Here is a 15561-nt window from a genome sequence, read left to right as displayed (position 1 = left end):
TCATCTAAACAACAACACGAAGTGGGGAGTGACCGAGGAAAATACCCGATGCTGACTTCTGGCTGCATCCTGTGCACGCCCACCACACACACACACACACACACACACACACCTGTAAGTCATGAAAGAAAGCTGGGTGTGGTGGCCCACGCCTGGAACCTCAGCTCTCAGGAGGATCAGAAGTTCAAGGCCATCCTCAGCTACTCAGTGAGTTCAAGGTCAGCCTGGGACACAGGAGCAAAATTAATGAAGGAAATCTTAAGTGAAAGCTAAACAAACCTGATACATAAAACCTTAACATGGCTGCAGAGTCACATCTATAGCAAATAAAACCAATTTACAGCCACGTTGTTCCTACAAATTAAGCAATCAGCATCAGTGGCTCAGTGCTCAGAGAACAGAACTCATCATGAGAAAGTGGTTTCCAGAAGCTGGAAGAGTGCTTTTCCTCTGTGGAAAGGCACACTGACTAGGGCTGTCCCGAAAATGTTCCTCACATGCCAGTCATGCCTGGCTCTGTATCACTCCATATCTATTGGAAGTGGAAGTTGTGTATTTTGTGGTTTTTTTGCATGTGTAATGTATGTGATGTGTGTGCAGGTGTGGTGCTCCTGTGTGCATGTGTGAACACTTGTGTGTGTAGACCAGAGGCTGATATTGGGTGTCCTCCTGGGTCACTCTTCACCTTATTCACTGAGGCAGGGTCTCTCAGTTGAACCCAGAGTTCACCTATACTAGTCTACTTAGTTAGCTTCCTTGGGGGATCCCATCTCTGCAACCCAGATGCTGAAGTACAGGCAGGCCAGCATACATGTGGGTGCTGGGGCAGGCCTCCACACTGGGCCAGCATACATGTGGGTGGGGCAGGCTCACACTCACATGTGGGTGCTGGGCTCCATAGCATGGCATGATGGTGGCACACACCAGCAATCCCAGTCTAGTCTTCACAGGCACACAAATGCTTTATCTGTTGAGCTATCTCCCAGCCCTAGTGTTCTGTATTTTCTGAAATCTTTCCAATTTATTTCTCATAATAGGATTCTGTAATATTTAAAACAGCCTATAAATAGCAGTGCTTGACTTATGATGGGCACAGGGAGTTTTAGGTTGCTGTGTTTCTGACTTGTGTGTATTAACCTCCTCTTAGGCATCCTGGTGGCCCCTGGTCCTGGGAGGCCACTGCACTGATGCTGATCTTAGTGTTTGATATGTATTTTGAACCCCGGTAGTAGGTTTCTCCACCAACACAAAGCCAAATTGAGCCAAATCAAAAGTAAAGGACCAGGTTTAATCTGAGCAAAGCATTCCCTGGTGATCTTGGGAGAAGGGAGGAGGAGAAATCACATGGTAGGTCTATGGACCAGAGCTTAAATACCCTGTAGTTAGACTGGAGAGATGGCTCTGAGGTTAAGAATACTGGCTGTTCTTCCAGAGGTCCTGAGTTCAATTCCCAGCAACCACATGATAGCTCACAGCCACCTATAATGAGATCTGGTGCCCTCTCCTGGCCTGCAGGCATACATGGAGGCAGAATGTTATATACATAATAAATACTTGGCGAGCTTTTTTTTTTTTTTTTGGTTTTTCTCTGTAGGTTTGGGGCCTGTCCTGGAACTCGCTGTGTAGACCAGGCTGGCCTTGAACTAATAGGGATCTGCCTGTCTCTGCCTCCTGAGTGCTGGGATTAAAGGCGTGTGCCACCACTGCCTGGCCTTGTCGAACTTTCTGAAAGGGGGAGGGTTTGGAGTGGGGGTGGGGCTGAGGTGGAGCTTCCAACGGTTCAAACTTCCTGTTGGCATGGGATGATGTGGGGAGGGGGAGTCAGGAGTCAGTGGGCTCATGCTCAGCATTCCATTGTTAACTGCCATCCTGGAGGCCTCAGGGGGATCCGTTTCTTGAGGAAGCAGAGAAGGCAAGTTGCTAGGAGAAAAAATAGGTTGTTATCATCGGCCCTTTGAACGGGATTAGCCATGGGAACAGTGGAGATGGCCAGTAAGAATGGAATGGACTGCCGGGCGGTGGTGGCACACGCCTTTAATCCCAGCACTTGGGAGGCAGAGGCAGGCGGATCTTTGTGAGTTCGAGGCCAGCCTGGGCTACCAAGTGAGCTCCAGGAAAGGTGCAAAGCTACACAGAGAAACCCTGTCTCCAAAAAACCAAAAAAAAAAAAAAAAAAAAAAAAAAAAAAGAATGGAATGGAGAGGTGCCCTGGTTGTGCTGACAAAGATGAATGGGCAAGGCAGGAGAGCAGACAGACCCTTCATTGGGACAATTTGGAAAACTGGAGGGTGGAGGGTCCCAGTTGCTGGACAGACCATCTGTCCTGTATAGGTGCCTGCTTGAGCCTGGAGAGATGGTCCAAGTATTGATGTCCCAGGAGCTTGGGGGGATGGCATGCCAAGTCAGGGGATGATGTGTTCCAGGAGTACCTGAGCCATCACATCTGCTCTTTCCCTGGAGGTGGGGGATGCCTCCATCCATCCTGTAAAGGTGTTAGTAAGAGTTAAGAGATGATGGAGCTTTTTATGAGTGGGCATGTGGGTGAAGTCAACCTCGCCTGGTTGGTGTCCTCAGAGCTGGTTGTAGGAGCTGGCATATCTGAAGGGCCCCTTACAGGTTGGCTTTGGCACATGTCTGGCAGGAAGAGTGGACCTGTAAAATACAGGTTTGAAGATGGGTGGGGTCGAAGAGGGTCTCTAGAGACTGATATTAGTTTCCACCAGGCCAGATTTCTTGATACAGTAGCAGAACTCTTTCCCCAGGAACCTGAAGGTGCCAGTAAAACAGCTGGAACAGATTCACACCTTGGTGTCATAGCAAAGGCTATGTCTGGGTTAAAACCTTTTTTTCCTAAGGCCTGGGTTTAGCCATATGGGGCATACCTTTAAGTCTATACTTATAACATCACCTTAAATGGAAAGTTACATCTGAAGCCTGTTTATCCATTATTGTGAAGCCTGTGAACAAGGCAAACCTGCCTATATTTTAACAGGAAACTTAACTAATGAACTAATGAGATACCATGGTAGTTGTAGCCTTGAGGTCGGGGGAGAGCTATTAAAATGGTAAATCTATCAGTACCCTAGTCATCAAACACCATCAGATCTGAGAAGGATACATTCCACCTGAGTAAGCAGAAGTGAGGCAGCTGCCCCAGGTTTCTCTGTGGTTGTTGGGACAGAGGTCCTAAAGCAGTATCAGTCTTCAGCTTCCAAGACCAGAAGATCTGATTGACTTTCCTGTGGAGGAGGAATTTGGGGAGACCAGCCTATCTTGTCAAAGTGGGCCAATCAATTCCCCAGTGTCCTGCTTGTCCACAGTCTGGACAGGGTCTTAGTGGCAAAGCAGTTTTCCACTCCATGGCTGGCTTTGCTACATTTAAAGCAAGTTCCAGGTGGAAGTTCTTCTGCAGCCATCCATGTTCCTTTAAGGAGGTACAGAGTGCTGCCAGGAACTGGCATGTCTCTATCATGAGAAGCTTTTTTTTTTTTTTTTTTTTATTACATGCTATATTCTCAGATCTCTGAAGCGTTTGAGCATCAGGGAGTCATGTCTGTTAGGTAGAAGCAGTTTAGTATCTCTAGAAGGCAAAACACAATTTAGTGTTTCTAAAGTCAATACCAAGGGGATTGATTACTCTTACATTACAAAACCTGGCTGCCAGTAAGATATGTCCTGTACATGAATGCATGGAGGTGCAGCTTTGATACCTCAGGAAACCAGCATTGTTTTAAATTCTATCTTTCATAAACCTTGTTTTCAGGACAGGACAGGAATTATCATAGAGAAATCTATCCTAATCTAAAGTATTTTGGAGACCTCTTGTCTCTTGGTGGACCAGGTTTAAAGTGAGCAAAGCAGTCCCTGGTGATCTGGGGCGGAGGGCAGGGAGATCACATGGCAGGTCTATGGCTTGGAGCTTAAATACCCTGTAGGCGTGGTTCTGTTTGGTGGGCTTTCTTAAAGGGGCAGGGTTTGGAGAGGGAGGAGGGGGTGCCGAGGCGGAGCTTCCAACGGAACAGTGTGGACATGCAATCCTTGTCTGCTGTCACGGTGCAGTGCAGCTCCTGGCTCCTGAGTGACACTGGACGGAAATGTTTTGATCCGACAGTGAAGGACCACAGCAGTGTTATTAACACTGTGTGCTGAACAGTGGGCAGTGCACTCTGTATATGCTATTCAGTCCCAACTCTTCAGCTAAAACTAAAGCCTAGAATATTTAAAATATATATATATGGATTAGGCCAGATGTGGTGGCTCACACCTCCTGGGCTACATGGTGAAACCCTGGCTCACATAAAAAGGAACAAACTTTTCAGCAGTCACTGACATGGAAAGAAGCAAAATTAGACTTTAAGCCTGCATCACCTCCCGTCCCAGGTTCTCTGCCTCCATTGTTTTTATGTATTTTTTTCCTTTCTAGTTCTTCCCAAGTGGATATGCCTTTGCCACTGGCTCCGATGATGCCACTTGCAGGCTCTTTGACCTCCGTGCAGACCAAGAGCTACTGCTGTATTCTCATGACAATATCATCTGCGGCATCACTTCTGTGGCCTTCTCAAAGAGTGGGCGCCTTCTGCTAGCCGGCTATGATGACTTCAACTGCAGTGTGTGGGATGCGCTGAAAGGAGGCCGGGCAGGTTAGTGATGTGGCCAAGGCCAGTTCTGTCTTACGCTGGGGCCTTCTGGGCGTCCTGGAGCTTTCAGAACAGCAGCTGGGTGCTCTCCTTCATATTCTTCATTACCTTTGAGGGTAGTTGGAACATGTACCCTGTTGAAGAATGACATTGGGTCCTGAAATATGGTAAATTAGGGTCAAGGGCAGTGAATACAAATTGGTGCCATCTTTCACAAATCAGTTTTTTCTTTTTCTTACATCTTGGTTTGCTTACTTACTATTCTGAGACATGCTCTTATGCTTGGAACTCAGTATGAAACCCAGGCTGGCCTTGAGCTCCACATCCCCATGCCTCAACCTTCTAAATGCTGGGATTGGCAGTGAATGCTACCATCATGTCATGCTAAGCTGTCACTTGGGCTAAGTCATCACTCTCTCTAATCTGGCAGGAAGCATGGTTTCTGCTGTGACTCATGCTCTTGGGACTGATCCCGAGGACAGGCAGACTGTCTTCCAAGCCTCAACAAGAGCCCTCCACTGCAGGTCCCATTAAAAGACAACAAAGCAGCCATACTGGAAGTGGGATTCAATGGAGGGATTTTTTTTTTTTTTGGTTTTTCGAGACAGGGTTTTTCTGTGTAGCTTTGTGCCTTTCCTGGAGCTCACTTGATAGCCCAGGCTGGCCTCGAACTCACAAAGATCCGCCTGGCTCTGCCTCCCAAGTGCTGGGATTAAAGGCATGCGCCACTACCGCCCGGCTGGGATTTTTAATGTTAACTAAAATAATTTAAAATTATACTCTAGGAATCAAGTGGCTGTGTGTGTGGTTTGTTACTACTATAACACCACAAACATTCTTCTGCACCCCAAGAAAAACTGGTAGGGTACAGTGTTGTATGCCTGAGACAGAGACAGGAAGATCACAAGTTTGAGGCCAGTCTGGGCTATACATCAAGACCCCCATCTCCAAACCCAACTTTAAATAGCATGCCTGCATTATTACGTTTTCTTTTTTTACACACATACTTCTTCCCTGTGCTCCCTACCACTATCCGAGGCTGATTCCAGAGGGGGCTGGGATCACAATTGAGCAAGTCAACTCTGATCTCCATTTTACCAATCTCAACTGTTCCTTTCTTCCAGTCAGGAGATATGTTAGTGGCCCTAGTGACTGAATCTCTAGTCTTGAACTGGCACAAGATTATTATGTGACACAAGATGGTCATGTGACAGGTCTCAGACAGCAGATGGGGGGGGTGTCACCCCTACTGGCCCCTTGCTAATGCAGTTCTGTTTTGACACACACCCCCACCCCCATCCAGAGATCCCTGCTGAGGATCTTGTAGCTTAGTCTTGTGCCTCTTTTGCTCACTCCCCACCTGGAAACCCTCAGGGTTGTTGAGGTCTGCACACACAGGGTCTCAGCTCTTCCAGGAGTAATTTTCTGCAACCAGTTAACAAACTGCAGTTCAGAGTTTTATACCCGGCAAGTCGAGTTTTGAAAAGGATCTGCTGCCCAATGCCAGCAACTCCGTAAGGTATTTTGTATTTGGCTGTTAATCTGCTCGTATCCTAGAGCATTTCTAAGATATGCTCCAGTTTCGGGTTTGCTTTGCAGATAGCAGTCCTCCAGCTGGTTCAGCACAGGGTCTCACTTCACAGCCAGATCCAGACTTGGGAGCCACTCTGTGCACTGCCTGTTCCAGGTGACCGGAGAGGCCACCTCTGGGCTTTCTGTTACGTTATTTCAACCCCGTGATGGTAGAGTTGCCATTCACTGCCAGACTGGAGACACTACAGGGAATATTTAAACCAATAAACTTCTGAGAGTGAAACTATATTTAAAGAGAGATGTTAGGTTCTGACATTGCATTTTACCCTCAGAGTCCCTGACGGCTTCATGATTAGGAGGGCTGAGAGGTGAAGCGTCTCTGACGGACGGGCCAGTGACTGTTCACACATTCTTTGCCACGAGATAATGAGAGGATATTCTCCTTCTCATTTGAATATTTGCATGTTTCACTTAAAACTTGAGAATTGTTCAGTTTGTCCTGTGCAGTAAAAGGATGGGTGAGTCTCAGATCACTGCAAAACAAACGGAACGTAATGAGCTCAGTGGCTTCATCTAGTTCTAACCAGTTTGTGTGTGGTGCTGAACAGAAAACTAAATGAATGATTTGGGTCTGTTTGGAAATAGGATGGAAGACAGCTGTCTTGTTCTTGTGGGAAAAGTATACTGCATTGAACTTCCATTTAAAATGTGTTCTTATTGCAAGACAGTTCAGTAGCAAAACTGGACTAGCACGAACTTAACTGGAGATGTGGAATTTGCCTTTACATTTGTTTTCCTAGAAAGGAAAATTACCAAGCACTCAGGTTCAATGGCACATGTTTGTTACCCCCAGCACTTGGAAGGTAGACCCAGGAGGATTATGATCTTAAGGTTATCTTTGGCTGGGTACCAAGTTCAAGATCAGCCTGGACTACATGAGACCCGTCTCAGTTTTTCTTTTTGTAAAAAAGATTATGACTTGTCAAAAATTGAGAACAAAAATTGATGTATTTTTGTGTTAAAAAACAATGAGTTAACCCATGGTGTGCTGTGTCCTATGCCTGACTTGCCTGACAGCAGTTTCCCCAGGATGCCTCTCATTTGTTAAATCACTGCGCTGTAATGCACAGCTTGTGTAGTTGTGAAACTCCGGTGTTGACCTTGTATTGACCTTTCTTTGTAGGTGTCCTTGCTGGTCACGACAACCGTGTTAGCTGCTTAGGTGTCACTGATGACGGCATGGCTGTGGCCACCGGCTCCTGGGACAGCTTTCTTAGAATCTGGAATTAACTGGGTCAGAGTTTCTGTTCTCCAATGGTTATGTGGAGAAATCCATGCTACAGCCTATAGCTATGAGAAAAACTCCATCTTCTATTTGCGGATGAAGATGTTTCTATTGAAAGGAATGCATACAAAAAGAAGCTTTCAGTGAACTACAACCAAACGGTGTAAAAGAAACAATCAAGATGAAGGTCCCTTGCTGAGGTCGAAGGGCCGGGGTATTAGCTGGGCAGTTGTGTTGACTTTAACCCCGACAGACTCGCTTGTGCTGGTTTTCTGTAGATTAGAACAGACACTCGTTAGCAGATGACCATTGTGTTTGCATTTTGTCAGGGACTCCCCTTGAACTCTGTATATATAAAAATGTCACATTTTTAAAGTGTTATCACGGAAGAGCCAGGACTCAGGATAGGCAGAAGTGATAATGTAGATATATGTGCTGTCTGAAGGAGTCCCCTTGGGTTCTGACATTGCATTTTAACTTGAGAGTCCCTGAAGGCTTCCTGATTAGGAGGGCTGAGAGGTGAGGTGGCTGAGGGAGCCAGTGGCTGGTTTGACGCAGTCTTTGCCAGCTAGGAATCTAAGTAAGTGCTCCTTTGAGTCTTTGAGGTGGCAGGTGATGTGAGGGCCAGGGGGTAAGAATTTCACTTTGACACAGGAACATATTGAAGTGTCATTACAATTATTACTATATTAATAACCAGTAGACACTGGCATGTAATTTTTGGTATTCTAAAAGGCTGAGCCCTTTGGACCTTTGGATCTTGCTGTTAATTTCACTTTCAGAAACCAAGTGTATAGAATATACTAGTATTTCCGGTTTGACAAAACCTGACTTGTCCCTGTATCTGAAGACTTTTGCCCAGTATTCTCTGTAATAGGCAGGAAACTGTCTCACCTTTTACATTCTTGAGAAACGTAAACTCATCCACGCCACTGGCACTGACTTACATGTAGTAAGATGGCTTCATGAATTCAGTGTCATGTCAAATCTGTTGGAATAAGTGATCTGTACCCTTACACTTCTGCTTTCCCATTGGTGGTGCTGCAGAAGGAATCCGGGGCCTGGTGCCCGCCAGGCAACTGCTCTGCATCCCCAGCTCCTCTGACGGACGCGTTCTGCTGCCGTGTAGTGCTGTTCTCCATAGCATGACACACTTGTTTCCAAGTAGCTTACTGCAGGCTGTCTGGAGCTGAACCCTCGAGCCTAAAGCATTGTTTCAGAGGGGTTCAGCTCGCAGCAAGCTGTCCAATTGCTCCGTAAAGTGTCTGTCACTGGGCTGTCCTGCCTCCAGACCGAACAGCGATGCCGCTCCTCTTGTTTTCTCCTGCAAATTTAAATGACTGACACGAGTTAAGTCTTGCTGGGTGCTGCCTTCATGGGTTACTTGGATGTATACACACACATTGTTTTGTAACTCAGTAACATGTAAGTTGCTGTTTAGCAATTTTACTGTTAAAGTTGAGCACCTGTAACTATAACCTTAATAGTCGCAAACTGTTTCTGTGACTTTTCATCCTTATACTGTGAATGGTCCTATGTATGTGTCCGCTGTGGTAAAATTGGCATCCCTGTTAAGGTCAGTTGCTCTTAAGAGACTACAGTGGACAGAGCCTCCTCCCGCCACACAGCTCCAGGGTTGGACCTGAGTGGGGCAGAAAGGCAATGAAAAGCAGACACACAGACACGGAAAGCTGGGGTCATGTAGACTGGGCTCTCCTGTGGAGAAACTGCAGCTCCCAGGAAGGAATTTGTGACATGGAGTAGCACAGAGTTGGTGCTGCTGTACACAGATGAACAAGGAGACAGTGTTTACGGTGTGCAGCTGGACAAGGAGACAAGGATGGCTCATCTCTGTAAGAGCAGCCTCTGCAGGGAAACAGTCTTCGGGCTGTAAACATTGGGGGTAGGGAGGGTGCTATGGCGGACTTTTCTACATAGTCCATCAGCATTCATACTCAAGCCAGGAGGGCTTTGCTGTCCTCCCTGGTCTGGAGCAAGGGTCCTTGACACAGCAGTACCCGTCAACAGCACATGCTGTTGCTCAGGGCTTCCTTTGCTCCCTACAGGGTAGCGGTGAACTGAGATACAGTATTGAAGAGAAACAGACCACCAATGGCAGGTGTGAATGTGTACCTCAATCTTTAGTTTCTGGGATACCTTTGCTCTATTTGTGAACTAGGGAGGTCACTTCGTAAAGCGTAGCTCTCTGAAATAGGGCACAATTTACTTAAAAAAAGAAAAGCCTGACGGTGGGCTAGAATCTAGCCTTGCTTTTACCCGTTGCCTGGAAAGCACTCTACCACCGGGCTACATCTGCAGCCTGCCCCACCCAAGCCAGAGCTGAAGCACCGATCAAACCACTCCCCCAAAAGGGTGTGTCTCTAAGTCTGCTGTGTAGCTCAGAATTCATCCCAGTGTTCTGAACAGCACTTCTAATATGTATTTAAAAATGGGGCTAGTGATTAAACCTGGGGTAAAGTACTTGAAGCACAAGGCCCTGGGTTCAGTCCTCAGCTGTGTGTGTCGGTCAAAAGTCATACTAAAGGTATTCTATGGCCCTAAATGTTTTAAAATGGAATTTAGGGCTGAAGAGTTGGCTCAGCAGTTAAGAGCACTTGTTATTCTTACAGAGAACCTGGGTTCAATTCCCAGCAACCACATGGCAGCTCACAACTACCTGTAACTCCAGTCCCAGGGGATCTGACTTCCTTGGGCAGCAGGCACATTAATGCATGCAGGCAAAACATTCATACACACAAATCTGTTTAAAAAGGAATGTACTTTCAGGTTGTGGAACCATGATGAACATGTGGCTGACTGCACACAGCACTGACATTTGAGACAGCAATGACCTTCCTCAAGCTGCTTTCTACTGGTTGGTGCCTTTAGGGTTTCTTTGCAGTTTCTGTTGTGGCTAAATACATTGGATTGCCTGAGACTTCCCAAAATTAACCTATATATGTGCCTTAGCGGGTTGACGCATAGCGTGCATAACATCAAACAGAAATGGTCTTGAGATGGACAAGATTTTTAACATTTTGCCGTGGCTCCTGCTTTGGCCTCTAACTGGGTCCGCAGGCATTCACCACTGTGCCGCTTTCCCCAAGAGTATTTTAAAGGCACACATGCTTTTCTAAAACAATGTAGCGCCGTGTGCTGTCCGGCAAGGCCGTCTCCACCTGGAGATGAGCAAGCTTCATTTTGGCTGCTGTGCTCCGTGTAACGTCCCAGGTCCCTAACTAGCTTGCACTTGAAGTGGTACACATGTACTGTACTGAATTCCAAGTTCATAAATGCCAAGTGGTGGGGTCTGGTTCTTGAAGAGCGGGTCTCGTCAGTAGCTGTCATTTTAATTTAGACTTAGCAAGCTGACTGATGTGCTTCTGTTAAGGATTAATCTGTTAAAAAAGAAGTGAACTAGTGTAGGCCTGTAACCCTTTACTTGGGAGGCTGGGACAGAGGGATCACTGAGATTTGAGGCCAGTCACTGGGGATATCAGATGGAAACCTTGTCCCAGGGACTGGAGAGAGAAAGCAGTGGTTAAACCTGCTTGCTATTCTCACAGGGGGCCTGAGAACAGTTCCCAGTGGAGGTGGCTAACACCTGCCTGTAACTTCAAGGGGTCCAAAGCCCTCTTCTGGCTTCCTCAGACACCTGCACACACATAATTTAAATCCTTTTTTAAAGGAAAAGAAATCCTATCTTAAAAACAGCCATAAACATGATCATTCTGTTGTTGAAAGTACTCGCCAATCCTGTAGATGACTTAGATTTAGTAGTAAAACTAAGACTTTGTTTTAGAAATGCAACTATCAGGGAAATTAAGTGGATGTAAATGTCCTGTATTTTAAACCGTTGACTAGCCTAGAAAACTGAATAAGCAATCCCCCAGATGGACCTGCCATCGTTTCAATAAGGAACATTCTTTTAGAATCTGCAGATCACATCAGACTTGCACAAATACTTAAGAACTGTGTCCAGATGTTTTTTCCTCTGGCCACTGTGGAAAGCATGATTTAAAATGATGTCTAAGCTTCCGTTAGAAATGTAAGAGCCACCCACAGGTGAGTCTGTCATTTGACAAAGATGATCTTCAATCGGATCCTGCGGAACGTGAAGCACACAGGAGCTCGGCTCCTGCTTTTCACTGGTTACAGCGGTGCTCACAGGAGGCTTAAGTCAGCACTGTCAGCCAGACTGATGGAGCATCTTAGATTTAGGAAATATTTTCCATCTTGAGTATTTTCTAAAAGGTTTTTTTTTTTCTTTCTTAAACCCAATGGCTGGCTTTGTAAAACAGGTATAATAATGTAGCATTACAACTAGTATGAAATGTACCCAACAGAATCTTCCAGCACATGGTCTGTTAACTAGGACTTCAGTGGCACAGCGGGAGGTTGTGCAAGCCTTTCTGTCTTTATACAGTGGTGCTCTAGCCTACCATTTCTCACCCAAGAGGCTTCTCTTTGAACATCTGCATCGTCTCACTGAAGCCATGAGATGGCCCACACTTCAAGTGTGTCCTGAAGCTGGTTTGAGTACTTTCCTATAAGGCACCTTGGAAATGTCCTCAAGTATTTCCACAACGAAGCCAAGTCAGGCATATGTCTAAAGCTTGACCATGCAAGCAGAGGACTTGGGCCAGGATTCAGCAGTATTCTGAGATGTAACAGTGACTCACTCCTTTATTTGTACAGTTGCTTGTGAAATGTTGTAGTGAGCTGGTCCTGTAATCTGTAATCAATAAAGTGCTTTTCATCATCTTTCATTGTACCGTGTTTTAAGTCAGATTTTAGTAAGATTTTTAAAGTTAAGCACCAGAACTAAACTCAAAAGTCCAGTACTTCCTTGGTTAGCTCTACTCCCTTTGTTTAAATGCTGTCTTTATTTTTTTATAAAACAAAGGAAGGGAGAGACTGGAGTGTCAGTGACCCAAAGCTGGCTTTCATTTTATTAAAGCCACAGATTTCTCATCCACAAGTAGGTTGTTCCTCTCCTTGGTGGGGGCACAAGAGGTCTGCAGTTCTAGTGACTGGGAGCTAGATGAGGAAGATCCCAAGGTTGAGACCCTGTCTCCACAGAGACAACAGCCATCCTTCCCCCGTAGCTCCCTTGGGATAATTTAGTTCCATTTTTTAAAATTGAAAAATCTATTCAGTGTTTGTATTGACCTCTAAGTTCGAGGCCAGCCTGGTCTACAAAGCAAGTTCCAAAACAGCTAAGGCTACAGAGAAACCCTGTCTCAAACCAAACAACAAAAAAGGTTTGTATTCGTTCTATCTGTTCAAGGAGTCCTGTTGGCTGGGTACTTATAAGCTGCGTGCCTACCACGGAAAACCTCTCAAACTGCCACTGGCAGTGGTACACCAGGGATCTCACCCTGTGACTGGCCAAAGGAACTAAGTGATAGTCGAGAAGTAATTAGGGCCTCCCTCCAATGTAAGAGAACTTATGTGACTACCATGGAAAATGACTGGGAGTCACTAACTGAGATAAATGCTGCATTTCTCAACTAACAGGCAAATAGATTTATTTTCATCTTGCAAGCTTGTATACTTATAAAAATGCTTTGTAAAAAGTTAAAGGTCATACAAAGTTTATAAATAATACTGTAAACATACACAGTAAATCATCAAGTATGTGTGTAGTAACTGAGCAATAACAGTCAGGATTACAGTCTGTGCATTCGTGAGCCCAGCCATAGGTGTCCTCTTCTCTGGTCGGAAGCACACTGTTCTCAACAGCCCTGACTTGATCAAACCCAGAGAGCCACATTGTAGCATGCTAAAGATGTGGCCAGAAGTTCAAGTGCTCTGTAACTTTGTAACTTAGGTTGGCAGACCTCCATTTCAGAGAGTGGTTTTTCATGTAATTTTCACCTAACCCCACCTGGTTGCCTGTACCATTTGGGGGGTGAAAAATTAGCAATAAAAGCAAAAGATAGTCATGTGCGTTTATATTTGAATACTGTAGACCAAAACCCAATTTTCCTAAAATGTAAGTAATTCTGAAACATTTCTATGGTCTAAATAATGGTATATGATATTATAACATTCTTCAAATACCTTAAAAATAAGAAGTGTACCTAGGGCTGGGTGTGGTGGCGCACGCTTTTAATCCCATCACTCAGGAGGTAGAGGCAGGTGGATCTCTGTGAGTTCGAGGACACACCGGTGGGAGTTCAGTGTCCCCTGGATGGCAAAACTGATATCCATGAAATACTCATAGGTTAGCACTTTGCTTTTCATAGTCAGGTCAGAGAAGCAATCCTGCCTTGCCATTTAAGTATTTCCATACACGATGTCAATCAGCTTTTAATGTAGAGGCACACATAATACCTGAACCATAAACATTTCGCTAACACAGAGTGATCATTTTTAATGGGACCCAAGGAAATTCATGTAATTAAAGTCAAAGCTTCCAGTGGGACAAGCCAGTGAGATTCCTCCTAAGGATCCATTTGTCACAGTCATGTCTCCATGGTCATGTCGCCATATGCCATATCTACCTCCTGTGTCCCACTCTGGCCATCCCTTCCAGACCTCCCACCTCATGTTTAGGCAGGAAAGCTCTCCTTGCTAGACTCAAGGCTGACAATGTTTGTAAAGAGACAGAGCAGGAAACCAGACTCAGATACTTCATGCGTGACTATAATGACAGGCCTTTCCACTATTTCACATCAGTTTTAATGGGAATAAAGGAAAAGGTAAAAACTGTGTTTAGCAGTGGTTACATCCTCGCTGTGAGGGCCAAGTGACGGTAGGACACCCAGGAGTAGCCCACACTCCCTGGTTTGAACAAATCAGCTTATAAACAAATTCAGTATTCCCATTAAAGAAGGCATCGAGAACTAGTGAAGGAGGATGAAAAGATCTCTAACTCCTGGATGCCAGGAAGCAGTTACCCAGAATCACAGACAGAAAGCCCTGGCTGAGAGCTGCAGGACCCACCCTCAGGGGCTGCACAGTTGGTTCCACCGTTGTCAAGGAATCCATCATTTAACCCACAGTTCAGTCTTCACTCTAAACTAAAGCTAATGACGCATTGCAACACTTCAAAAAGTGCAATCCCCTGAGACAGGTCATTACCACAGTCTCTGCAAGGCATCGGTACTCAGAGTTAGTAATTCATACTGAGGTCATTTCATAAAAATAGCTCTCCCCATCATCCAATCCGCTTCCTCCTACAATGCGATCATCACAGCAGCTTCTGCGGTTAAGATTCTTCATTGCTTGAGTGTAGAAACTGCTTCGTAAAATTCTCCAGCTCACTTTCAAGTTGAACGGCTTTATTTCTAGTTAAAAGACAACGAATAAAACACCAACCTAATTATCTTAACAGTCAACGAGAAGAGTACATTCTATCCAAACTTACAAACAGCCCTCTAGGCAGCTGTGGCCATCCTTAACTGGAACTCATACAAGACTGTTAGCGTGTGTGCGCCTGCTATGCTCACAGTGAATACAACCTCAGGGGCTAGAGCGATATGAAGACAGAGTCATGGACTTCAATACTGAAACAGCCTAACAGCTTAAACAGGAGTGACATCTTAAGTCAGGGTCATAACTGTAAAGTGTAAAGTACTGAATGACTTACACTGTATATGCAAAGAAGCTGGCAAGGAGCACATTAGAATCATACCTGATATAATCAATTGCCTATGAGTGGAAGCCCTAACTGAATTGCCAGCCACAGTCTACGCAGCATATTCTCAGTTCATGCTAGGGCATGTACTCACAAAGAAGGGACTCTATTTGGAGAGAAGGGAGTTGTTTTGTTGTCTCATGTGACTGAGGTCACATACGCAGGTGAATATAGTTCTTCAGGCTGAGCCTGAGTTGGTAATTGTGATTCCGCCCAGCCATGTCTTGCTAGGCCAGAAGGAGCATCAGACATCACCCCTTGACCGCACTGTGGACATTATAGAGTGTACTTAGACACATGTAGGGCTTACAGCCTGGTCTACACCTGGGCTCTGCTGCAGCCTACTGTTTCCAAGCTGGAAACTGGCTTGGCATGTGAAGCTACAGGTAATTTTAACAGTGGACTCCATGAAAACCAACAGCTGAGTACTGTGCTGCTCTGCGCCTTTGCAAAGGCTCTTC

The 15561-nt window shown here is 45.5% G+C and overlaps 2 protein-coding genes across 6 annotated transcripts in view; one reads left to right on the top strand and one right to left on the bottom strand.

Moving 5' to 3' along the window:
- Positions 1-8954, top strand: part of Gnb4 (G protein subunit beta 4) — a 43278-nt gene extending 34324 nt beyond the window's left edge. For both annotated transcript variants that reach the window (XM_028872658.2, XM_028872655.2), the window contains exons 9-10: positions 4424-4640; positions 7354-8954. In XM_028872658.2, coding sequence (XP_028728491.1) covers positions 4424-4640; positions 7354-7460 — 324 coding nt within the window. In that variant the 3' untranslated portion in view covers positions 7461-8954. The remainder of the gene's footprint in view (positions 1-4423; positions 4641-7353) is intronic.
- Positions 8955-12969: 4015 nt separating this feature from the next.
- The window catches only part of Mfn1 (mitofusin 1), a 45742-nt gene continuing 43150 nt past the window's right edge, over positions 12970-15561 (bottom strand). For 3 of the 4 annotated variants that reach the window (XM_037206533.1, XM_028872653.2, XM_028872654.2), the window contains one exon: positions 12970-14750. In XM_037206533.1, the coding sequence (XP_037062428.1) occupies positions 14672-14750 (79 nt within the window). In that variant the 3' untranslated portion in view covers positions 12970-14671. The remainder of the gene's footprint in view (positions 14751-15561) is intronic. The other variant, XM_028872652.2, reaches the window with a different exon arrangement.

Source organism: Peromyscus leucopus, chromosome 6 (genome assembly GCF_004664715.2).
Source record: "Peromyscus leucopus breed LL Stock chromosome 6, UCI_PerLeu_2.1, whole genome shotgun sequence".
Classification (NCBI taxonomy): Eukaryota; Metazoa; Chordata; class Mammalia; order Rodentia; family Cricetidae; genus Peromyscus; species Peromyscus leucopus.
Note: the sequence above shows the minus strand (reverse complement) of the source record. Positions and strands in the feature narration are given on the sequence as shown.